Source organism: Arvicola amphibius, chromosome X (genome assembly GCF_903992535.2).
Source record: "Arvicola amphibius chromosome X, mArvAmp1.2, whole genome shotgun sequence".
NCBI classification, from domain to species: domain Eukaryota; kingdom Metazoa; phylum Chordata; class Mammalia; order Rodentia; family Cricetidae; genus Arvicola; species Arvicola amphibius.
Window position 1 is genome coordinate 132,555,255 of NC_052065.1, and position 21,358 is coordinate 132,576,612.

The 21,358-nt window shown below is 44.0% G+C and overlaps 2 protein-coding genes across 2 annotated transcripts; one reads left to right on the top strand and one right to left on the bottom strand.

Annotated features, from left to right (window-relative positions):
• Positions 1-1,165: 1,165 nt before the first annotated feature.
• On the bottom strand, positions 1,166-3,335 carry LOC119804504 (melanoma-associated antigen 10-like). Its single transcript, XM_038315899.1, has 3 exons — positions 3,225-3,335; positions 2,570-2,642; positions 1,166-2,210 (listed from the first exon to the last, which is right to left on the bottom strand). Exon 3 carries the CDS (start codon positions 2,141-2,143, stop codon positions 1,166-1,168), a length of 978 nt encoding a protein of 325 aa, XP_038171827.1. The 5' UTR covers positions 2,144-2,210; positions 2,570-2,642; positions 3,225-3,335.
• A 14,085-nt stretch (positions 3,336-17,420) lies between these two features.
• Hsfx4 (heat shock transcription factor family, X-linked member 4) lies at positions 17,421-19,912 on the top strand. Its single transcript, XM_038315900.2, has 3 exons — positions 17,421-17,918; positions 18,382-18,945; positions 19,787-19,912. The coding sequence occupies exons 1-3, from the start codon at positions 17,421-17,423 to the stop codon at positions 19,910-19,912; spliced, it is 1,188 nt and encodes a 395-aa protein (XP_038171828.2).
• Positions 19,913-21,358: the final 1,446 nt, after the last annotated feature.

Below are 21,358 nucleotides of genomic sequence, written 5' to 3' on the forward strand. Positions count from 1 at the left end.
ACCAGGGTCATGTATGATACACTTACCATGCAGGCACAACGCTAATACACATTATAAGTGTTTAAAGTTATTTTGGTAGTCACCTCTGTCTCTCTTGACTAGGGATGCAGGAGAGGCCCTGCCTAAGAGTTCTAGGCCTCACATTCTCATAATTGTACCACACGGGCCAGGAATCCCTTGCAGAGGGTGGGGGTAAACCATACTCTACATGGACTGTGTTCATCTGTAACTCTAGCACCAGGACATGATTACACTCTGTACATTTTGGATTTGTTTGAGGGGATGAGGATAAAAACCCCCAGTTGTGTTATCCAAGTGTTCAATCACTGAGTGACACCCCAACCTGAGTCCTCCATGTCAAGTCCACCAGCAACAGTGAAGGCTCAGAGGAATTTCACTTCTCTCAGTCCTAAGTCATTCACACCTCCCAAGGGCCTGGTCCTGCCTATTATTTCTGAGACCCATAATGAAATGCCTTGGCTTACACCACTGACTACTCTCACCCTAGGGGACCTCTCTGCAGCGTTCCTGTGCTTACATTTGTGATCTAAAGGGAATTCTCACTTTCTTTCTGATGGGGTTGTTGCTGTTGAACTTGACTTTTTCACAGAAAAGGATGGATAATCCTTTTCTTACATCTCATTAGTAACACAGGTCCTTTCACAGAGCAGGTGCTTGCTCAGTGAAGGGATGGGGAAGAGACTGCATTCACCTAATTTTAACTCTCATTTTTACAAGCTTACCAGAACAGGACTCTACAACTAGTAAGGCAATCAAAAATAATTTTATTCTTTCTTCTCATGACAACCCCAAATTCTTTCCCATTGAGTGGGTAATCCCAATTAGAATGCCTCAGTATCTTGAAACATGTTACAAGTTAGATATGAGTCATTCTCAAGTGTTTACAGAATGATAAAATTGTCCTAATCAGTGTAAACAACACGTGCTTTCCTAACTCCATTTGTAAGATGGAAACATCTCCAGCTAATGAACCTTGCAGTAAAAGTAGCAACATTTTGAAATACCAAGAATGCCAAAATCACCCAGTCAGAACAAGAAGAAGAAAAGGTTCCCAACTCCTCCGACCAGCACTTCAATGAGGGTACAGTTCTTAGATGTGACTCTGCCCGACCTGATGTTGGTTGGAAACTGCCAGTGCACTACACTAGAATGTGTGCTGGTCAGGCAGGAGTGTCACTGTTTGGGGGATCATGGCCTCAGACTTCTCAATCTCATCTCTCTGCATAGGGAAAACATAGGATATGGGATCCTGCTTAACAACACTGGCAAAAAACTTCAAGACTTCCACCTTGGTGGTTTCAGCATGGGCTCTTGGGCCCCACAGGAACTCATGGCTGGGAGGATCACTGTCTGGCACCCTCCTGTACTCCAGATACCCTTCCTGCACAAAATGCTCAGTGATGAGTCTCCTGGGCTCCCCACACATGAAATGATCCCTCCCGGCATAGAGCCCCATCCTATTCAATATACTCCACAACACCTCCTCACTGACACAATCGTCCTCTATGAAGATGATGCACAGTATGACTATTACCAGGCCTGTCTTGGGTATGCCTGGGAAACCATGCTGCATCCCATCATAGGTGATCCCCAGAGCATGGACAAGAGAGTAGGAGTGGACAGGGGTGTGCTCAAGGGGGTTATTTTCTATTATCTCAAGGCCAAACATCAGCCGCATGCAGTCAGCGGCCTTCTTAAGGATCATGGAATAGTGTGCCTCATAATCTCCGATGACCATGTGCAGAATTTCTGCCCTAGTTGTTATCTCCTTCCTCCTGTACTTGAGGAGCAGGAAGAGAACCAAATCCACGACCATGCTACTGAGCCCATTCTGCGGTGGAGGCTCGGGGTTAGCCACATGGCTAGCTTGATTGCCAGAGGCCTGAGCAGATGGTGCCACTGCAATGAAGCCCACGGCAGTGGGAGAAGAGGAGGCTCTCTGAGCACTGTGGGGAGAACTCAGCATTCCTCCAAGGGACACCCCCCGTGATGTGGTGGCAGTGGCCTCCTCCTCCCCCGCCTCAGATATGGGGACCTGGACTCCCACCACACCCCTTGCCTCCCTTTGGGACTGAGAGCTGTCAGGGAGGTGGAGGCCCTGGCTGGTCTCAGTAGGATCCATGCTGAGTTTCCTTGGGAACACAGACAGGACAGGCACGTGCCGGTCACAGAGATGAAGACTCAAAGGCCTGGAGGAGGAAGGGAGAGGATGAGAGGACTCTGACAGTTATTCCCTGGGCAACTCTCAAAAAGCACCTGTGACTGGATTTTGCCTGGGGAGTGCACTTAGGGTCAAAGGACTCTGGTACTGCTTGTGCTTCTGAGAGGCTGGAAGAAGAGGAGCCCCGCTCCCCAGGTGTGTGCTTCTTCTTGTGTGAGGTAAAGTCTCAAAACAAGTTTCTATGTCTCTGAGAGGGAACAAAAGGCAGTGAGGACACCTTACACCTCCTGACACCTCTTCGGGGGGCAGGGTTGGGGGAGGTAAAAGAGCTAGGTCAATTCAGAGTGACTCTTTTGGGTTAGAACAGTCCACCAGCCCGATTCTCACCTTGATCAATAGCTTGTCCCAGAAGCTTCCCCGTGATCCCTGGGTCCCACGTCTTTAAGGCAAGAGACTATGCCTGTAAGAAAGAAAGAAGAATGGGAGAGGGTAAGGAATTCAGGCAAGGTGTCTCCGTTTTTCCACAGCTGTCAGGAAGGCCTTTGGCTGAGGGGACTCTCTCAACTGTCATCAGGAGTCCTCACAGACCCTAGCCTCCCTCTGATGCCTTAGGCCAAGGTGCTCTTAGCAGGCCCCTCAGCTCTCTTAGACTATCGGCTGGAACCAGGGCAGAAGACTCAGCCCTGCAGCCCCTCCCAGCACTGTCTGTGAGACAGGGCTTCAGGAAGTCCTTGGAAGGACCACTGTCTCCTCCACTTGCCTCCTGGGATCCTTTCCTGGAACTTCCCAGGAGCCGACTTAACCAAGAACTCGGCTCAGACAAGGTCTCCCGCTCCGGGGAAGTTCCACACCTGGCGGCCCTATAACCATCCTCTCAGGAGAAAAGAGCTGGTGGCACAGCCCATCAACCCCTGTGGGGGAACAGCCATGATGACCACGTGTCCAGGTCTCTTCTCTACAGGGCTCCCACCTCTACAAGAACTCTGACGTGCTGAGGTACGCAAAGCCCTTGGTGCCCCTGAGCATGGACTCCAGGTCGTACCCAGACAGTGAGGTCCTTTGGCTCTTTCCTTCAGATTCAGTCCTCGTGGGAGGCCCACACTCTGCAGAACCCTGCTGCTCTCCAGACGTGGTTGCCACTGCTGATCTGATATCAACCCTAGGAACAAGGTCATCATTTCCGATAGAGGCCTCAACCCAAGTCATGCAGTCCAAGGAAGCTAGTCACAGAAGCCCCCACTCCCACCCTCCCACCCCCAGCATGAGAAGAGGGGCGCACATGATTTGTGCAGTCTTCTTGTTTGGGGAATGGGGCCCTCTTTGCATGTTCATTTCTGACCGTGACAGCTCACCTGATGGAAAATGGAGATCACCTCTGGCGAGCAGGCATGCTCCCCTCTGGGCTGTGGTGGTCCCCACCGCTGAAAACGCTCACAGTCCTGAGAAGTGAATTTGTCTCAACTCTGGATATGCCAGGGCCCTGACAGCTGAAGACGGGCAAAGTGGGCAGGCCCTAAACTTATCTCACACATTCTGAATCTTTCCTTTCTCTTTGTTCCTCACAAAGCCTTTCCTGACTCTCAGATCCATCTTTCAGGTCCAAGCCACCTGTGAGCCTCCACCTCATCCCCTCAACCCCAAGTCAGAGGTGACACCTGCGTTCCACGGTCAACCCCATTGCTAGTCTGTGCTGACAGCAAGGGCTGCTTTTGTATGTCTTGTATCAGAGGTCTGACTGTTTCCTCCTTGGTGGCCCTGGATCCTTACCACTACATCTCTGAGGCCTTACCCTAGGACCAATCTCCCTCCTCCTTGACATAGTTCAGTAGAAGGAAAGGCACAGCACATACTAGGAGGAAGGGGGGGGAAACATGTTAATTCCTCCTCCAGGTGCACCACAGTGGAAATACCATCTAGGTACCTTCTAGGCAGAGTGTCGCTTCTCCAGTCCAGTAGGGTCCCACAGACATGCTGAATGCAAAGCCACTGTCAGGTGTAACCAGACCCCTTAAAAGTCACTCCTTTGAGAGGAGCGGTGGTGGTGGCACAAGCATATCATCCTGACACTAGCGAGGCTGAGGCAAGCAGATCTCACTGACTTCGAGGCCAGCCTGGTGGACACAGCTGGTTCCAGGACAGCCCAGTCTCACACATAGAAACCCTGTCTCAAGAAACAGAACAACAAACCAAAGAGGAAAAAAACATCGCTCCTTTGTCTACAGTGACTGACTTAGTTCAGTGCTCACTAGGGCAACTGGGCCCCCATTTGCTGCAGGGCTCACTACTGGGACACAGTAGAAACTCTGTGGGTCCCTCTCTCTGGAGCATCTTCCCCTGTCTACTCTCCCAACTGACTGTTACCATGGAAATGAGAGGAGCTTCTGTCTGCGATACTCTTGAACTTGCTCCTAGCCAGAGGTTCAGGCTAACTCCAAAGCTAAGCAAAGGGCCAACACTAGCGTGTTTGACAACTTATTCTTCTAAAGGGGCCTCTGATGATCCCGAAACCGCTCACCTCCACTCAGAAAACGGGGCATGGCCGTCACCCTCCTAGTCAGGTCAGAAAACAGCTCCAGGCTCCCTATTCCCGGTAGCAGGAAGAGCCCTCTGACCGACTCCCAGGCACCACAGATTAGGACTTGAGCCCCCAAGGTGCCCAATGCGGCACGAGATGTCTGCAGGTCTCCGTCTCCTGAACCTCACAAAATGGCTCCAAGTCCCCCAGTCCCGGATGTAGGAAGCCCAGCCTGAAGGTCTCCCTCCCGGGAACCTCACAAAATGGCTCCAAGCCCCCAGCCCCGGATGTAGGAAGACCAGCCTGAAGGTCTCCCTCCCTGGAGCCTCACAAAATGGCTCCAAGCCCCCAGCCCCGGATGTAGGAAGTCCAGCTTGAAGGTCTCCCTCCCGGGAACCTCACAAAATGGCTCCAAGCCCCCAGCCCTGGATGCAAGGAGCACGCTTTGGTCCTCACCCTTCACCCTTCTAGGCCCTTAGGAAAATGCCTCCAAACCCCCATTGCCTGATTCCGGGAGCGCCTCGTCCGTCCCTCACGCCCTTCTGGCCCCTCAGAAAATGCCTCTGAGCCCCCCAATACCCAGGTACCTGGAGCGCGTTGTGGCCGACACCCAGGGAAGATGGTTCCAAGCCCTGTTAGGTCCCTGGATGTAGGAAGAACAGCCTGGCTGGGTCCTTTTGGAGCCTCACAAAATACCTCTGAGGCCCCGATCCCTGGATGTAGGAAGTCCAGCTTGAAGGTCTCCCTCCCGGGAACCTCACAAAATGGCTCCAAGCCCCCAGCCCTGGATGCAAGGAGCACGCTTTGGTCCTCACCCTTCACCCCTCTAGGCCCTTAGGAAAATGGCTCCAAACCCCCATTGCCTGATTCCGGGAGCGCCTCGTCCGTCCCTCACGCCCTTCAGGCCCCTCAGAAAATGCCTCTGAGCCCTCCAATGCCCAGGTACCTGGAGCGTGTTGTGTCTGATACCCTTCTGGTCCCCAAGGAAGATGGCTCCGAGCCCCGCTAGGTCCCCGGATGTAGGAAGACAAGCCTGGCTGGGTCCTTCTGGAGTCTCACAAAATGGCTCCCAGCCCCACTAGATCCCCGGATATGGATGCTGCCGAAGCTTGAGGGGGCTTCTTCCCACAGTCACTCTCGCCTTGGGTGGAGGACTGTCAACACATATAGTCGACCTTGACTCTAGCCCTTGTGCTTCAGCTGGGGCTTCTCAGACCCCACGTTCATTCAGCTGGTGCTATGGGACCCCATGCCCATTCAGCTGGACTTCTGACACCCCATGTCCTTTCAGCTGAACTTCTGGGACTCCACGTCCATTCACTTGGACTCTGGACCCCACATCCATTCAGCTGGGTTTGTGGGACCTCACGTCCGTTCAGCTGGGCTTCTGGGACCTCACGTCCATTCAGGTGGGCTTCTGAGGCCCCATGTCCATTCAGATGGGTGTCTCTGACCCCATGTCTACTTAGCTGGGGCTTCTCAGACCCTAGGTCCATTAAGCTGGGCTTCTGAGACCCCACGTCCATTCATCTGGGGCTTCTGGGACACCACGTCCATTCAGCTGGACTCTGGGACCACAAATCCACTCAGCTGGGCTTCTCAGACCCCATGTCTACTTAGCTGGGCTTCTCAGACCCCATGTCCATTCATGTGGACTCTGAGACCCCACGTCCATTCAGCTAGGCTTCTGGGACCCAACGTCCATTCAGCTGGGCTTCTGAGACCCCATGTCCATATTCCCTGAGAAAGCCTCGTGTCTCCACATCTCTGGGACCTCAGAGGTCGACCCCGAGAGGGAAGGCTGATGGTCCAGGGGGAGGGCAAGGGGTTAGTTTCCACAGCACAACCCTGTTTGGGGCAGCACATACCACACTTACTTTACTAGGCTCCTGGGGACCCGCTCACCACAGCCGGCCTTCCATGGTCCACTCAAGTCCTACTTACACCTTGCGATTTAAGTGACCCTCATTCCCTCAGCGAATGCCTTCCAGAAGGTGGAGCCTAGGCAGAGCAGTCAAGGAACTAGATGGTTCCTGTTTGCTCATGTGGGCCCTGCTTGTGTCTTGGCTGTCCACAGGCAAGGGCTGCCTCAGTAGGGGTCTGCTTCTCTTCAAAGGACCCATTTCTTGCCTCCTGAATTGCTTGCACTCTGAAAGTGTGGCATGGCCATCTCTCTTCCTGAAATCTCACAAAGTGTTCCCCACCCTATGTCTTACCGGAATGTACATAGTGAAAGGTAGAAGGGGGTCTCCAGTCTGGCTATTGCAATGAGGCGACCCTCAACATCCATGCACCTTACAAAGTAGCTCCAGCTCCCTGAGGTTTACAGATGAGAATATAGAGACTGACATCTACAGAATTCTCATCCTTACAAGTCACCCCCTTTGGTGGAGGACCACCTGCAGGGATGTTGCTGGATTAGCCTCCTCATATCTGGACCTTGGCATCCATTGTCAACCCTCTGGTCTCATCTTGTCTCTGAAATGGACCTGGTTTTATGTATGTGAACATTGGTTCTCATTAGCATTCTTGAAAGCAGGCATGTCCTTGGCAGATGCTTTAACATAGTAAAACTACATCTCACAAAACAGATATGAAGCAGGAACTATAGTTACAATATTTCTTTGTGATTCCAAAGTTTCATATCTAATTTATCTTTTATCATAACTAAGGAAAACTATAACTACAGCTCTCTGCCTTCAACTCCATCAAAGACCCCAGAAGGATATAATATTACCTAAGTTAACAGGAAGAGCATTGTAAGCAATTTTTAAAGTTCTAGAGTTGACAGAGGCATCTTGCTGCCTGGAGTGTCACCCAAAGCTCTTTTGCAACATTGGAGCATTCATCTTCACAGCCTATAGGCCCATAATTTCTGTCAGACTTTTCAGTGAGCTGGAAATTTGAAGATCTATTCTGCTTGTACTGGCAAAATTCATCTGCTGCTTTCTTCTGTGTCCTGCAGAATGCCTGGCTGTTTCTTCTGTGAAGTAGGAACCCTGAAGGACCATTCTATCTTTTGGAAAGTTCATCAGTCATTTTTCTGTGCATGTCCAGTTCATACAGCATACCATCAACAGTCCAGGCAAGAGCAGTTTCTTGCCCAAATGGCTAGCCTTGTCACATTGAAGGCAAATTCCATAACAAGTTTCTTCAATGTCCATCAACCTTTCTGAATTAATTGGTGCTGCCACAAGCAGACATGTCTCACTGTCAGGAAAAAGTCTAAGATCTTAAAACCTTTTAATTGTCATATCCTGTAGGTCTTTTAAAAGCTTGAGGAATACCTATCCATCTGAAATATATCTCTGTGCATTTAGAAAGCTTAACTAACATGACTACAGTTTGACTCTTATGGATGACTATCTATTAATCCATATTTTTAAATTATGTATTACATTTTTAAATGAGCTGTATAAACATAATACCTTAAACAAAATAGAAATATACATATAACAAAATTGACCTTAAATTTGTATCAATAAACCAAAGACCATATCAGTGTAAATTATTCATATATCATATTCCGCCTTTATTTTTAGAAAGAGATTTACTGTGACCATTAACCACTTACAATCAACCCACTTTAAATGAAAACAAACATTTATAAACAATCATTTTGAGAATTTGGGCATAGTTTTTTCCAAACTGCTTCCTGCTGTTTCTTGGGTGAAGGATTTTTAGGGTTCACAGAGACCTTTTTGGGGGGTCTTGGTCCATCAAGCCACATTAGCAACGAAGGAATCCACAGGTTCTCATCTTCTATGGAAACAAAAGCAGAACCTCTTTTCCAAAGTAACATATCCTTAGACTCAAGATACCTTTAAAATATATATGTTGGTTTAGCTTAGCTTAGAATCAAATGTTTTTCAACAGTTAACTCATTAACAATCAAAAATCCAAAGAAAATACAATAATATACATAATCCAGACTCTTTGTGTATATTTAATCTTTACATGGCTTTTTTTTACTCTATTACTTTTAATATTTATTTTATTATCTTTACTCCTTTAATCTGTGATTGTTGGTACTCTTTTATACTACTTTTACTGTCTCTTTAAAGACTTTGTTTTATTTTTAAAAACTATTTCTTTCTATAATTGTCTATACCCAATTTCTTTTTTTCTTAAGCCTATGTACATTTTTTAAACACACCATGACTGGTTCACAGGTTTATTTCTGTCTGAATCTGTCTTTATTGCATATCCTTAATCCTTTTTTGATCACTATTGTGAACTGTTAAGCAGACATGGCTAGGACCAGAGCAGCCACTTTGGCTGTTTATTTCACCCTGCTTGGCTTTGCAACATGGCAGAGGTTCGTTTACTGCCAACTCTGAGAGCTGTGTTTACCACCCCAACTTTCAGAAGCAGGTGGCCCACATGGCCACCAAGTAACTTACAGTGCACTGCCCAAAGCCCTATTCAAGTGCTCTATAACAAGACCTCCTGAAAAAGCCAGATCCATTTGTACCACAAATATGAACCAGGAAGCTGTCTCTTAAAGGAGCCCCACAGTTTTTGCTGCTAATGCTGAGGCAGGAAGTCGTCTCTTAAAGGAGCAGTTCCTCTGTTCACTTTCAGCAAACAGCCTATCTGAAAATATGTAGTTACCAAGAAGCTACTCTATTACTTTTACTTATCTTTATTCCTTTAATCTGTGATTGTTGGTACTCTTTTATACTACTTTTACTGTCTCTTTAACTTCCTATTTTGTGGGTCTAAAAGCCATTTTGCAAAGCTTTCTTAGACTTTATGTAGAAATTTTTGCCAAATATTTGGGTGTCATTTGTAAACAGAGACTGTATTTCATTTCCCAGCCACCCAGACCCAAACAATCACACAAAACTGTATTGATTACAACACTATTTGGCCGATGACTCAGGTTTATTTCTGACTAACGCTTACATCTTAAATTAACCCATTTCTATTAATCTGTGTATCTCCATGAGGCTGTGGCTTACTAGAAAGGTTCTGTCATCTTTCTCCTTCTGCAGCTACATGGTGTCTGCCTGACTCTGCTTTTTTTCTTCCTGCATTCAGTTAAGTTTTCCCACCTACCTATATTCTGGTCTGCGATAGACCAAAGCAACTTCTTTATTAACCAATGGTAATAAAACATATTCATAGCATACTGAGAGGAATCCCACATCGTGGAAACTATGAACAAGTATACTCTATATTAGGCTGCAGATCTAGTTAGAAGTCAAGTTACTTTTGTTAAGAAAAATTTCAGAATACAAACTAATGCTAAATGTAATGGAAAATATAAATCAAAATATCAAATAACATAAACCGAGTGTAATAAAAATGCACAGAAAATAAAAATAGATTATACCCAAAGTAAAAAAGCCCTCTCATGTCCATGAAATGACCACTTCTAAAAGTTTCCAGAGTAAATCTGCAGGTTTACAAAAGGCTGGATGGACCTTCTGCAGGGAGCACACTGGACTGATTTATCAGAAATCATGATGATGGGCTGACAACTTGTCCTTTATATCCTGCCAACCCCACTAATCCTGAGTCATATAAACAAAAAAAGCAGGGGCACAGGGTCCCTAGACTATGTCATGTTATTTGAAGGCCTTGCTCTGAAGGTGTATTTGACCGGTACACTTAAATAAACAGACCAGCTCAAAACAAGAGATATAATTTAATAATTGAAAAACGGGGAAACTCACGTGACCGGAGTAAAAGTTCCAATGTCCAAACGGGTCAGGAGAACATTGTGAGCAGAGACCGAACACACCTGGATCTCCAGGTTTTCTTCCCTGGGGACCAGGTCGCCACACCCAAGCAAAATGTTATTGGCTGAACTTCCCCATCATGTCCCCCTTTTGTCTAAACAAGATTGAAACAAATCCAATACAACTATATACAATAGGAACAGATACCAAATATAAAATTACAAGCAATAAACAATATTAAGCAAGAAACACATAACAAAAGTTTTACTGAACATTCTATTTTAATAGTCTAAATAATGTATTGAAATTGAGTTTAGCTAAATCATGAGGAGGGTAACTACAATTATCTAATCTTTAACTCCATCAAAGATCTGAGAAGGGAAGTAATATTACTTGAGTAAACAGGAAGTACAATTGAGAAACTTTTAAAATGTGTAACAAATGACAGAGACAACTGACTATGTGGGCAATCACCCAAAGTCTCATTTGTAATGTTGAGGCAACCAACTTTGGCTAAGGACTAATGCAACTGACATACTATTTTTAAAGACAAGAAACTTTTTAGAACTATCTTACCCTGGCTTGTTAGGATATGACAGTCCTGTTTTATCCATTTACGGATACTCTGTATCACTGTCAGTGGTCGAGGTATGGGTATTTCTTTGCCCAAAGGCCAGTTCTGCCAAGAAGAAAGGCTCCAGGTGGAGTGTCTTTGGTGCTCAACATTCTCTCGGGAGTAGATTGGTGTTGCCAGGGGTTATTGTGTCTTACTACCAGGGAACTCTAGGTTAGATTAAAGGCCATTTTTTACAGCTCTTTGAAGAGGTTGAAGATTATACTATCTATACTGAGTATAATCTCTATGTATCTAAAGAACCTGATTAGCCTAAATATAAATATGACAAATATAGATGACTATTGATCTATAATTCTCAATACCTATCTAACTTAAAGACTAAGAGAATAAACAACTGTGTAATAAATGAGGACAATGACCTCCAAATGTAAACAATGTATATCATTACATAAACAATATATAAGTATCTTAATCAGAGGTAGAAATGTACACAGCAATATGCTAAATATATATATATCAATACAATATGTATATATATCAATACATAAATTTTTTTAAACAGAGGTAGAAGCATACTCACATACAATATTTAATATAATTTAACTTTGTATCAATATACAAGAATCGATACCAATATAATTGTCTAAAAACAATAACTCACAAATACCAATCTATTTTCCCATCACCAATTATACCTCTTTTTTTTTTCAAGAACACCCATGAGCCTATAAAATACCTCCCCAATCCCTCAACCACGGATCAGGTCATCATACCCAAGCAAAATGTAATTGGCTGAGCTTCCCCATCATTGCTCTGGCAATCTATAGAGGTTGTGATTTCTTTAAATAATGATTGAAGTATCAGAAGAATAAAGATTGAAATACAGGCTGACTGAAGAGCTGCAATCAATGCCTTCTGCCACCAAACTCAACAGACCAGTTTTGAGGCAGGTCACAGCTATTTGAAAAGTCCAAATAATGCTTCTTTGGTTTCTATCCTGCTTATCACAAACTACCAAATGGAGATCAAGTAACACAGTATATCTCCAAGAACACTGGAAAGTCACTTCCTCCCATACACAATTAGTGTGTCATGAAGACAAAAACAATCATTCATAAAAACAGGTCTTGGAGTAGTAGCACATGATCTAAACAACCTAGGAAAAAAATCTTAAAAATAAGATTGAAAGGAAAGGTGTAAAATGTGGCCCTAAGGATTGAAGGAAAAAATGTAAGAATTCAGGACAAGCAAGATGACGCAATGGGTAAAGGCCCTTGCTGCCAAGCTGCATGACCTGAGTTAAATCCTCACAGCCTGCTTGATAAAAGAAAACAGACTCTTATAAGATGTCCTCTGACATGGGTTCTGTGGTTCACATTTTACCTGCATATGCCCAATAAATAAATTAATGTAAAACTGCAAAGAAAAGGGTGCCATGTATAACTAGGAGGGGTGCGGTTGGCAATTTTATATGGAATTACTGGCATGTAACTCTCTTGCATGAACAAAGAACTGAATAGGGAAATACAGCAAATTATATTCATGGAGAAAAGGAAAGGAACAACCTTATCCCTTTAGGATAGGTGAAGCCTAAGGCTTAAAGTCTGTTAAACAGGTGCTGGCTTGGGTATTTTATTTGCTCCCTGGGTTCGTCCCTTTCCCCCACTATCCCTGCTTAGATATATGCCCCTGTACATTCCAGATATTTCTCAGAGTCTTCTGAGAAAAAGAAGCCACCATCCCAGGGAGCGTGCCTTTCCAACCCACCCACCCCCTGCCTGCTTACATTCCTCTAAGTTCCCTTCAACACAGACTGTTACAGAAATCTACAACTGGTCAAAATTCATAGAGAAACTTACTGTGGAGTGCCAAACTCTAAAAAATACATCTAAAATACAACCCTACAACCAAAACTCAGTTAATATCACGGAAGAGGGGATAAAAAGATTGTAAATTTCAGAGGACCAGGATTTCTACTATAAGATAGCATTTTATGTATATAGCTTGTATTCTACACCTGTGAGATCTCAATAGTACAGTTATCTAAGTAAGATTAGCACAATGACAACATGGGGAAATCTCATAAGGCTCCATACTTAGATTAAAAACTACAGGCAATCAAAGACTTCTGAGAGAGGAAGATTCAGTCTTCTCCATGGACAAGACCCATGATAAGTTCTCTAATCCCAAGTGGTAAGCCCTAAACACAAATACATATCACAGGTGCCACACCAACTCCAGTGTCGTCTGTGTGGCATGACATATGTCATTATGCCGGATGGAAGCTACGTGTCCCATGGGACTAGGCTTCCTGGAGGTCAATGGCAGACAACCCAGTATTGGCTGCCTTGGGGCATAGACAGGTTTCTCGATTAGCTGGCTATGCGGGATATGAGCTTTGCACAATTTCTTTCATAATAATGATAGTCTTTATATATACAAGACAAGGATCATTCTCTTCAGGAACAGCTTTGAGATAGGGAAGCACAGAATGGGAATGTATAAGAGACTACAGCAGAACCTTTGTCATACACGAGGTGTATGATGAGCAAGGGAATAGATAGGATAATGTTGATGGACAAAGACTGTTACATTATACTTTGAACTTTATGGATAGGCTTGCTAGATCCCAACCCCCATGGTGTCTGCTGCATAAGAAGGTACTAAAAAGTATATTTCAACAGGTGCAGAGAGCTGATTAGGCATATTTGGACACTAGATGAGATAAAGAAAGGGTTAGGAAGAGGAAGGGCCATGATAGCGATAATGAGACAGAAACTCTCTATTCATAAGATGAAACCACTTGTCTGAGGTTTACATTCCCAAGGACAAGATTGCCTCTTCTAAGGATGCTTTATGTCTAATACCTGTCCCTGATAATATGCTTTTCATAAATATCACTGATGTGACTAAAAGAAGCTTTCATACTGTGCCAACCAATAATATATGACATTCTGATTTGTTCTTTGTTTGAATACTATATAATAAAAACATGAATTCAGTAAAATCACAGCAGATTCCAACCACTGTCTTGTGTGTTGTGTCTGTCTGTCATTCGCCGAACTTGTGCCTTCCTGTTACCAAGACCCTGCTTCTCCCACAGTCTGAGTGGCTCTCCTGAGTCGGTCCATGGCACACAGGGGCTGGAGAGATGGCTCAGTGGTTAAGAGCATTGCTTGCTCTTCCAAAGATCCTGAGTTCAATTCCCAGCAACCACATGGTGGCTCACAACCATCTGTAATGAGGTCTGGTGCCCTCTTTTGGCCTGCAGACATACACACAGGCAGAATATTGTACACATAATAACTAAATAAATTAATTCAAAAACCAAATACATATGACAAACATTAAAAGGACTCAGAAGACTGTATTTAAATGTGGATATATATAATTATAAATATATATATAGATATTTATATTTATTATATAATTACTTAAATATTTATATAAGTTATATAATTAAAATTAAAGAAGAAATTCACCTTCTACCACAGCTAAAGCACTATAACTGTGTAAATGGTTTTCAAATACACAGTAGGATATATCAGTTTGACTTATTTTAGTTGTGTCTAGTTAAACAGATAGAAACTTTCCTTAAGATAGGTTTCAATGACAAAGGTCTTATCTCCAAAATATAAAAAGAACTCAAGAAACTAGACTTCAAAATGCTAATTAACCCAATTAAAAAATGGGGTACTGATCTGAACAGAGAATTCTCAACTGAGGAAGTTCAAATGGCCAAAAGACACTTAAGGTCATGCTCAACCTCCTTAGCGATCAGGGAAATGCAAATCAAAACAACTTTGAGATACCATCTTAAACCTGTCAGAATGGCTAAAATAAAAAACACCAATGATAGCCTTTGCTGGAGAGGATGTGGAGGAAGGGGAACACTCATCCATTGCTGGTGGGAATGCAAACTTGTGCAACCATTTTAGAAATCAGTATGGTGGTTTCTCAGGAAATTCGGGATCAACCTACACCAGGATCCACCAATTCCACTCCTGGGAATATACCAAAGAGATGCCCAATCATACTACAAAAGCATTTATTCAACTATGTTCATAGCAGCATTATTTGTAATAGCCAGAACCTGGAAGCAACCTAGATGCCCCTCAATGGAAGAATGGATAAAGAAAGTGTGGAATATATACACATTAGAGTACCACTCAGCGGTGAAAAACAATGACATCTTGAATTTTGCATGCAAATGGATGGAAATAGAGAACACTATCCTGAGTGAGGTAACCCAGACCCAAAAAGATGAATATGGTATGTACTTACTCATTAGTAGATTCTAGCCATAAATGAAGGACATTGAGTCTATAATTCATGATCCTAGAGAAGATAAATAGGAAGGTGACCCCCCCCCCACCAAAAAAAAAAACCACGTAGTTATCCTCCTGGATATTGGAAGTAGACAAGATTTCCAGGCAAAAATGGAGAGCTTGGGGGTGGAGGTGGGATGGGGTTAAGGGGAGAAGGGGAGAGAGAAGTGAGAAGGGGAGGAGGGGAGAACTTGGGGGAATGGGACAGTTGGAATAGAGGAGTGGTTATGGGTGCAGCGAAGTATATATCTTAATTAAAGGAGCCATTTGAGGGTTCGCAAGAGACCGGACTCTAGAGGGGTTCCCAGGTGTCCAAGGAGAAGTCCCCAGCTTGTTCCTTGAGCAGCTGAGGAGAGGGCACCTGAACTGGCCCTATACTATAGCCACTCTGATGAATATCTTGTATACCACCATAGAACCTTCATCTGGCGATAGATGGAGATAGAGACAGAGACCAACATTTGAGCACTGGACTGAGCTCCCAAGGTCCAAATGAGGAGCAGAAGGAGAGAGAACATGAGCAAAGAAGTCAGGTCTGCGAGGGGTATGCCCACCCACTGTGATGGTGGGGCCGATCTAATGGGAACTCACCAAGGCCAGCTGGACTGGGTCTGATAGAGCATGTGATCAAACTGGACTCTCTGAATGTGGCCTACATGGAGGGCTGACTAAGAAGCCAAGGACAATGGCACTGGGTTTTGATTCTACTCCATGTACTGGCTTTGTGGGAACCTAGTCTGTTTGGATGCTCACCTTCCTAGACCTGGATGGAGAGGGGAGGACCTTGGACTTCCCACAGGGCAGGGAACCCTGACTGCTCTTTGGACTGGAGAGGAGGGGAAGGAGGAATGGGGGGAGGGGGAGGGAAATGGGAGGAGGTGAGGAGGTGAAAATTTGTAATAATAATGATAATGATAATAATAATAATAATAATAATAATAATAGAAAAAAGATAGGTTTCAATGAAACCAGATTACAAGGATAATACAAATACATGGAAGGGGGAAATTTCACCACATCTATATCCATAGACAAAGAACTATAGGCAACTAAGGAATGCTGATAATGGGAGAGTTACCATTCTTCAGGAATTAGCCCCCAATTGATTATCCAATAAGAAGAGAGTCAGCAACATGCAAGCAACACTAAATGGACTTATATGGTTTTGTTTGTATATTTATGTATATGTAACAATTTGTGTGTAGTAATAGTAACAAGCAAAAAAAAATGGGGCCACAAATTTGAGAAGGAACAAGGGGGTTGGAGAAAGTAAAGGCACAGAAAGAAAGGAAAGAAGCAGAAGTGACTAGTAATTCTGTCTTGACCCAAAGAACAAAGTGATTTGGTGGCAGATCGAGGTGTGCATGGAAATTCGAAGTACCAATGAGGATGTGGCCATTTAATCAAACAACACTGCTCAGAAAAATCCTACCATCAATTAATCAGAGGAGTATGTTCATCTCATCATACTTGGGCACACAACATGACTTAGGGGACAAGCTGATTAGATTTTAGGGAAATGAGTTACTTATCAGGATCTATATGAAAATTAAAGGAGTGGTTGGAAGAAACCAATGCAAGAATAAGATGGGGTGGGATGGGGGACAAGTATAAGGTATAAACAAAGCTAGACCACTTTGCCTAAGATTATATATATATACACTCATCCAGTACCTAAGGTTATACTAACTAAGGGCTGGCCCTTGAGCTAAACAGAAAGAGTATAAACAACCATTCCCAATCTTGAGGATTGAGAGAGGCAAAAGTGCTTGTGCTTTTCAACTCATATAGGTCCTATGGCAAGATATGTCTCACCATATAGGGCTCTTTTTATGAGAATTTACATGATATCTTAGAATAGGAAAGAGAAGAACTTGGGCCTTCCTACCTATCTATCTGCCTACCACATGTACGTGGCCTGACCTCCCTCTCCAGACTGACTATGAGCCATCTTAGTGACATTACATGACAAACAAAGAGAATGATGACTTCAACAGATGCCTTCTGAGAATCTAGAACTTTATAGTCACTATTTATTGGGTGTTCCTACTAGAACCAACACTCTGACTTGCTAGGACAGAGACTTGTGGTCTGCTGTTCAGAACATTCCTGATGGATGTATTATAGCATCATGGCTAGTCAGAGTGTAGAGGATTGTGAAATCAGTGTGAGCCCAGTTGTTAATCAAGAGCCTGAAAGCGAGGCTCTTGATATATATAATTCTTCACATGATTCAGAAGCAGATTCAAGAGAGGGTCTGGTGAGACAAGATGATCAAGATATCATACAAGATCAAGCCTATGAAGAGAGCCCAATACCTGAAGACCAAAGCCAACCTATAGCCAGTGAGGAAGATAACACCAACCTCTTCAGTCTGCCCTTCCCCAGGAAGCTTTGGTCCATTGTGCAGAATGAGGCATTCAAGTCAGTGAAGTGGACTAAGGAAGGAGACACCATAATGATTGAGGTAGACCTTTTCCAGAAAGAGGTCCTTCATGTAAAGGGGGCAAAGAAGATTTTTGAAACAGACAGTCTGAAGAGTTTTATTCGCCAGCTCAACATGTATGGATTCAGAAAGATATACCCTGAGACATCTGTGGCTTTCTTTGAAGAGTACAAGAGAATAATGGTAATGTACAAAGTATTTTTGTCCTAATTTAACAACAGAAGCATACACATATCTCCCCAATCCATTCCATAAATAATGTCAATTCTGTTTTAGCAGGAGGGTCACTAAAATGTCAAAAAAGCAGATTTTTGAATGTAATGGCTTTGTTCTTAAATTACATAGGGCCCACATAAAAATATTCAAACAAGAAGAATGGCTATGAAAAGTCATATAGTGGTGCATGCATGTACACCAGTGTGTGTGTGTGTGTGTGTGTGTGTGTGTGTGTGTATGTGTGTGTGTGTGTGCATGTATGTATGATGTATGCATGTGTGATAATCTTAATGTACATACTGTTTAAGGATCATTGCCAACTCGTTATTTTTTAATCACAAACTAGGACAATGTGACTGGTGGTGAAAAGGGCTGTGGGGATCAATGCATATTTCATCTTAGGATAGTTAAACTGTTCATTTTGTTTCAGATGTACCGTCACTTCAACTTTCAGAGAGATAAGCCTGGACTTGTTGATTATATCTGGGGCAAAGAAGACCTAAAATATCTTGCCCACCAAGCTCTCTGTGTACCCATTCCACTTAGATCTTCTCAAGAGCCAACTTCAAAAAAGAAGAAGTCACCTACCAGATATTCTCCACGATTCTATCGCAAACCTGAGGAAGACGGTGAAGATGCCAAGAAGAAGAGCTCCAATGACCAGGCACACAAAGGAAATCAAGGCTTTGTATTCTCTGCTGTATGGGCTATGAAATTTATTCCTCCATGTTCACTAGAAATGCAGCTTCCTGGGGAGTCAAGTAACCAAACTGCAGATGATACCTCAGGCACTATAATATGTGTGCCTCCAACTGCTCCTGGAATTCAAGGCACAGAAGAAAATCCAAGTGCTAGTTCATCAGAGCAACCCATTTTAAGTTCTATGATGTCTCTGTACAACAGTTCTTGTTCTGCCCTATTGTCTACCCTCTTAGGAAGGCCAACAAATGAATCTCCCAATGAAGAGCAGGAGGGCTCCTCAGATTACAAGTGTGTAATCTGTGAGCCCATAAAGAATAGTCCTCGTTTATGAACTTGCAGGCCCCTGAAGACCAGTAGAAAATTTCTTCTAAGAATATATCAACTTTTGGCATCAAAAGCGTAAATACCATGATGGCAAATAAATAATCTAAACTAGACTCCAGAGTCTGTGTCATATCTGACCCTTTGTATCATCCTGTATGCTTGGCTTCCCCAATCTTGGATTCACTTTGTCTTTTCAGGAGAACCAGCAATATTTTCGGGATTGCAGCAAAGCATTCTTCCCAGGAGGGTGGAAAGCAAGCCTGGGAATATATGCTCCCTTGGCACTTGCCTATTGGCTACTAGCATCACCTCACATTGCTCGGGGGTCTGGAATCAGGAGATTCCATTGTCCTGTGTCTCCACTCCCAACAGAGGTCATCAGGAAATTTCTGAGCAGGAGCTGAGGTTTCTATCAAACATCCATTAGCCCTGTATGAGCATGCCTTAAACTAGCTGCCCATCTGCTAAGGGGTGAGCGCTACTATGCTCTGGTCCCTGAGATACAGACCATTTCTCTCAGCACATGGGGGGTGGGAAACTACCTGACACAAAAGGAAGACAGACACTAGAAACTTTGCAACAGAACCTGCAAAATGTTGCTACAAAATGTCCCCCACTTATCCTTTTTTAATCAACCTCAAAGAGTGAGAGATAGATTTAGGAAATTTAAGATAAGAAATGGCTGGGTGAGCGCCACCCTTCCTTGCCTGAAGGAACCTCTCCAGAGAGTTCTTGCACATTGGGAGGTGGGAGGAACCAACATTGTTGGGCTTATCTATTGATTGCCCTCTTCATCACACATTTTTCAGGGCATTGATGTTGACTCAGTGCCTGGCCCCAGGCTTGCACCTGGTCCCCAAGATGCTGTGCATGAACTTTCTGGGTTTGACAGGAACAACACCATGGGAAAGCACATGGGGGCCCCAGGACACTAAGCACCATTTATGTGCAATCCAGGCAACAGCAGGCAATCAAAGTAAGAGAGTCTTTTCCTGGTAGTTTTCCTTTCCTCTGAAGGCTAAGGTACTAAGGCCACAGAAGCACAGTTAGAGGAAAGTCCTCACTGACGTCCCATTCATGAGAGCATAGCAGTCTGGGTGGATCTGGGGACAGCCCATAGTGAGCCTTGCTCACTCAGCAAGCCAATGGTGGCTCAATGCTGCTTTGACTTTATAGTCTACACTGTGATGATGAGTTGGTTAGTTGATGAGGTGTTATTTAGCTGCCTTCTCAGCACCACTACACCCCACCCCCAGAGCCCATAGTGGTCACACCCTCCTCTGCAAGGAATTGAGCTCTAGAAACCATGTCAGTCACTTGGTATCCATGCTGCCTGTCACAAGCATTGCCATTTGCACACAATCAGGCACACACAGTGCAATGCTACAAACAGACTCTTTCCTGACATTGGCTCTCAGATTATAAATAGGACCAGAGAATTAGAGTGGAGCAGTAACTACCTGAATCTGAGGAACCCTGTCCTATTTACCCCATCCCAGTTCCTCTGATGAGCCTAAAGACAGAGTGCTGTTTCAGGAAGGTTCAGCATACTTCCTCCAGTTCACACCAAAACAGAAATGCTAATTTACTGAGTGGCTTCCTAAGGTCTCTTCTCTAATGTGTCAGCACCATGTTCTACATACCTTCATGAAGCACCTGTCACTGCTCTGTCTAGTCTGTACCTTGCCAAGGCAAGGCCTTAATTTCCTTGGTGTCATTCACAGCATGTTCTGAATATGGACACTATAAAGAAATACCACACTAGCTTATAATAGAGTATAATAAAGGGTTATTTAGGGGTAGACCCACAGATCACAGTCTTCTGCACGAATGAAGAACAGGAACTGAATCCAGCAGCTGGAAGAGAGTGAGCTCATACTTTACCTTGGCATTTATAAGAGATCACACCCAAGTGGGCTGGTATCTTAAAAGCTATTGCCTGAAAGAGTGTCCACAGCACCATTCTTCATACCTTTTTTCATAGAGTTCATTGTGATTGCTGATGGTACATTTCTGGTAGGTAATGAGCATAGAACACAAACACAAGTCACAGTTTGACCCATTATAAGACAACATAAAACTGCTGGGAGGAGGGGCAAGCAAACCTTATCTTTCTCAGATACTTTCTCAGGCTCCAAACAGAGAATGACATCACAACCCAGACCTTCAGTTTCAGAGCCATTTTCCATCTTACCTGAAACTCCATTGAACTTGGCCTACTGCCCTTCCATTTCAAAGGTCAATGGTTACCTACCTGCTCAGTGACAAATTCAATGCTAAGGAGTGTGACCGAGATAACTGGTATCAGTGTGTAGAATTTTGGAGAACCTCTCAGAATAGGATAGATTTGTAGAGAAAGTTATCAAGAGTACAATGTATTG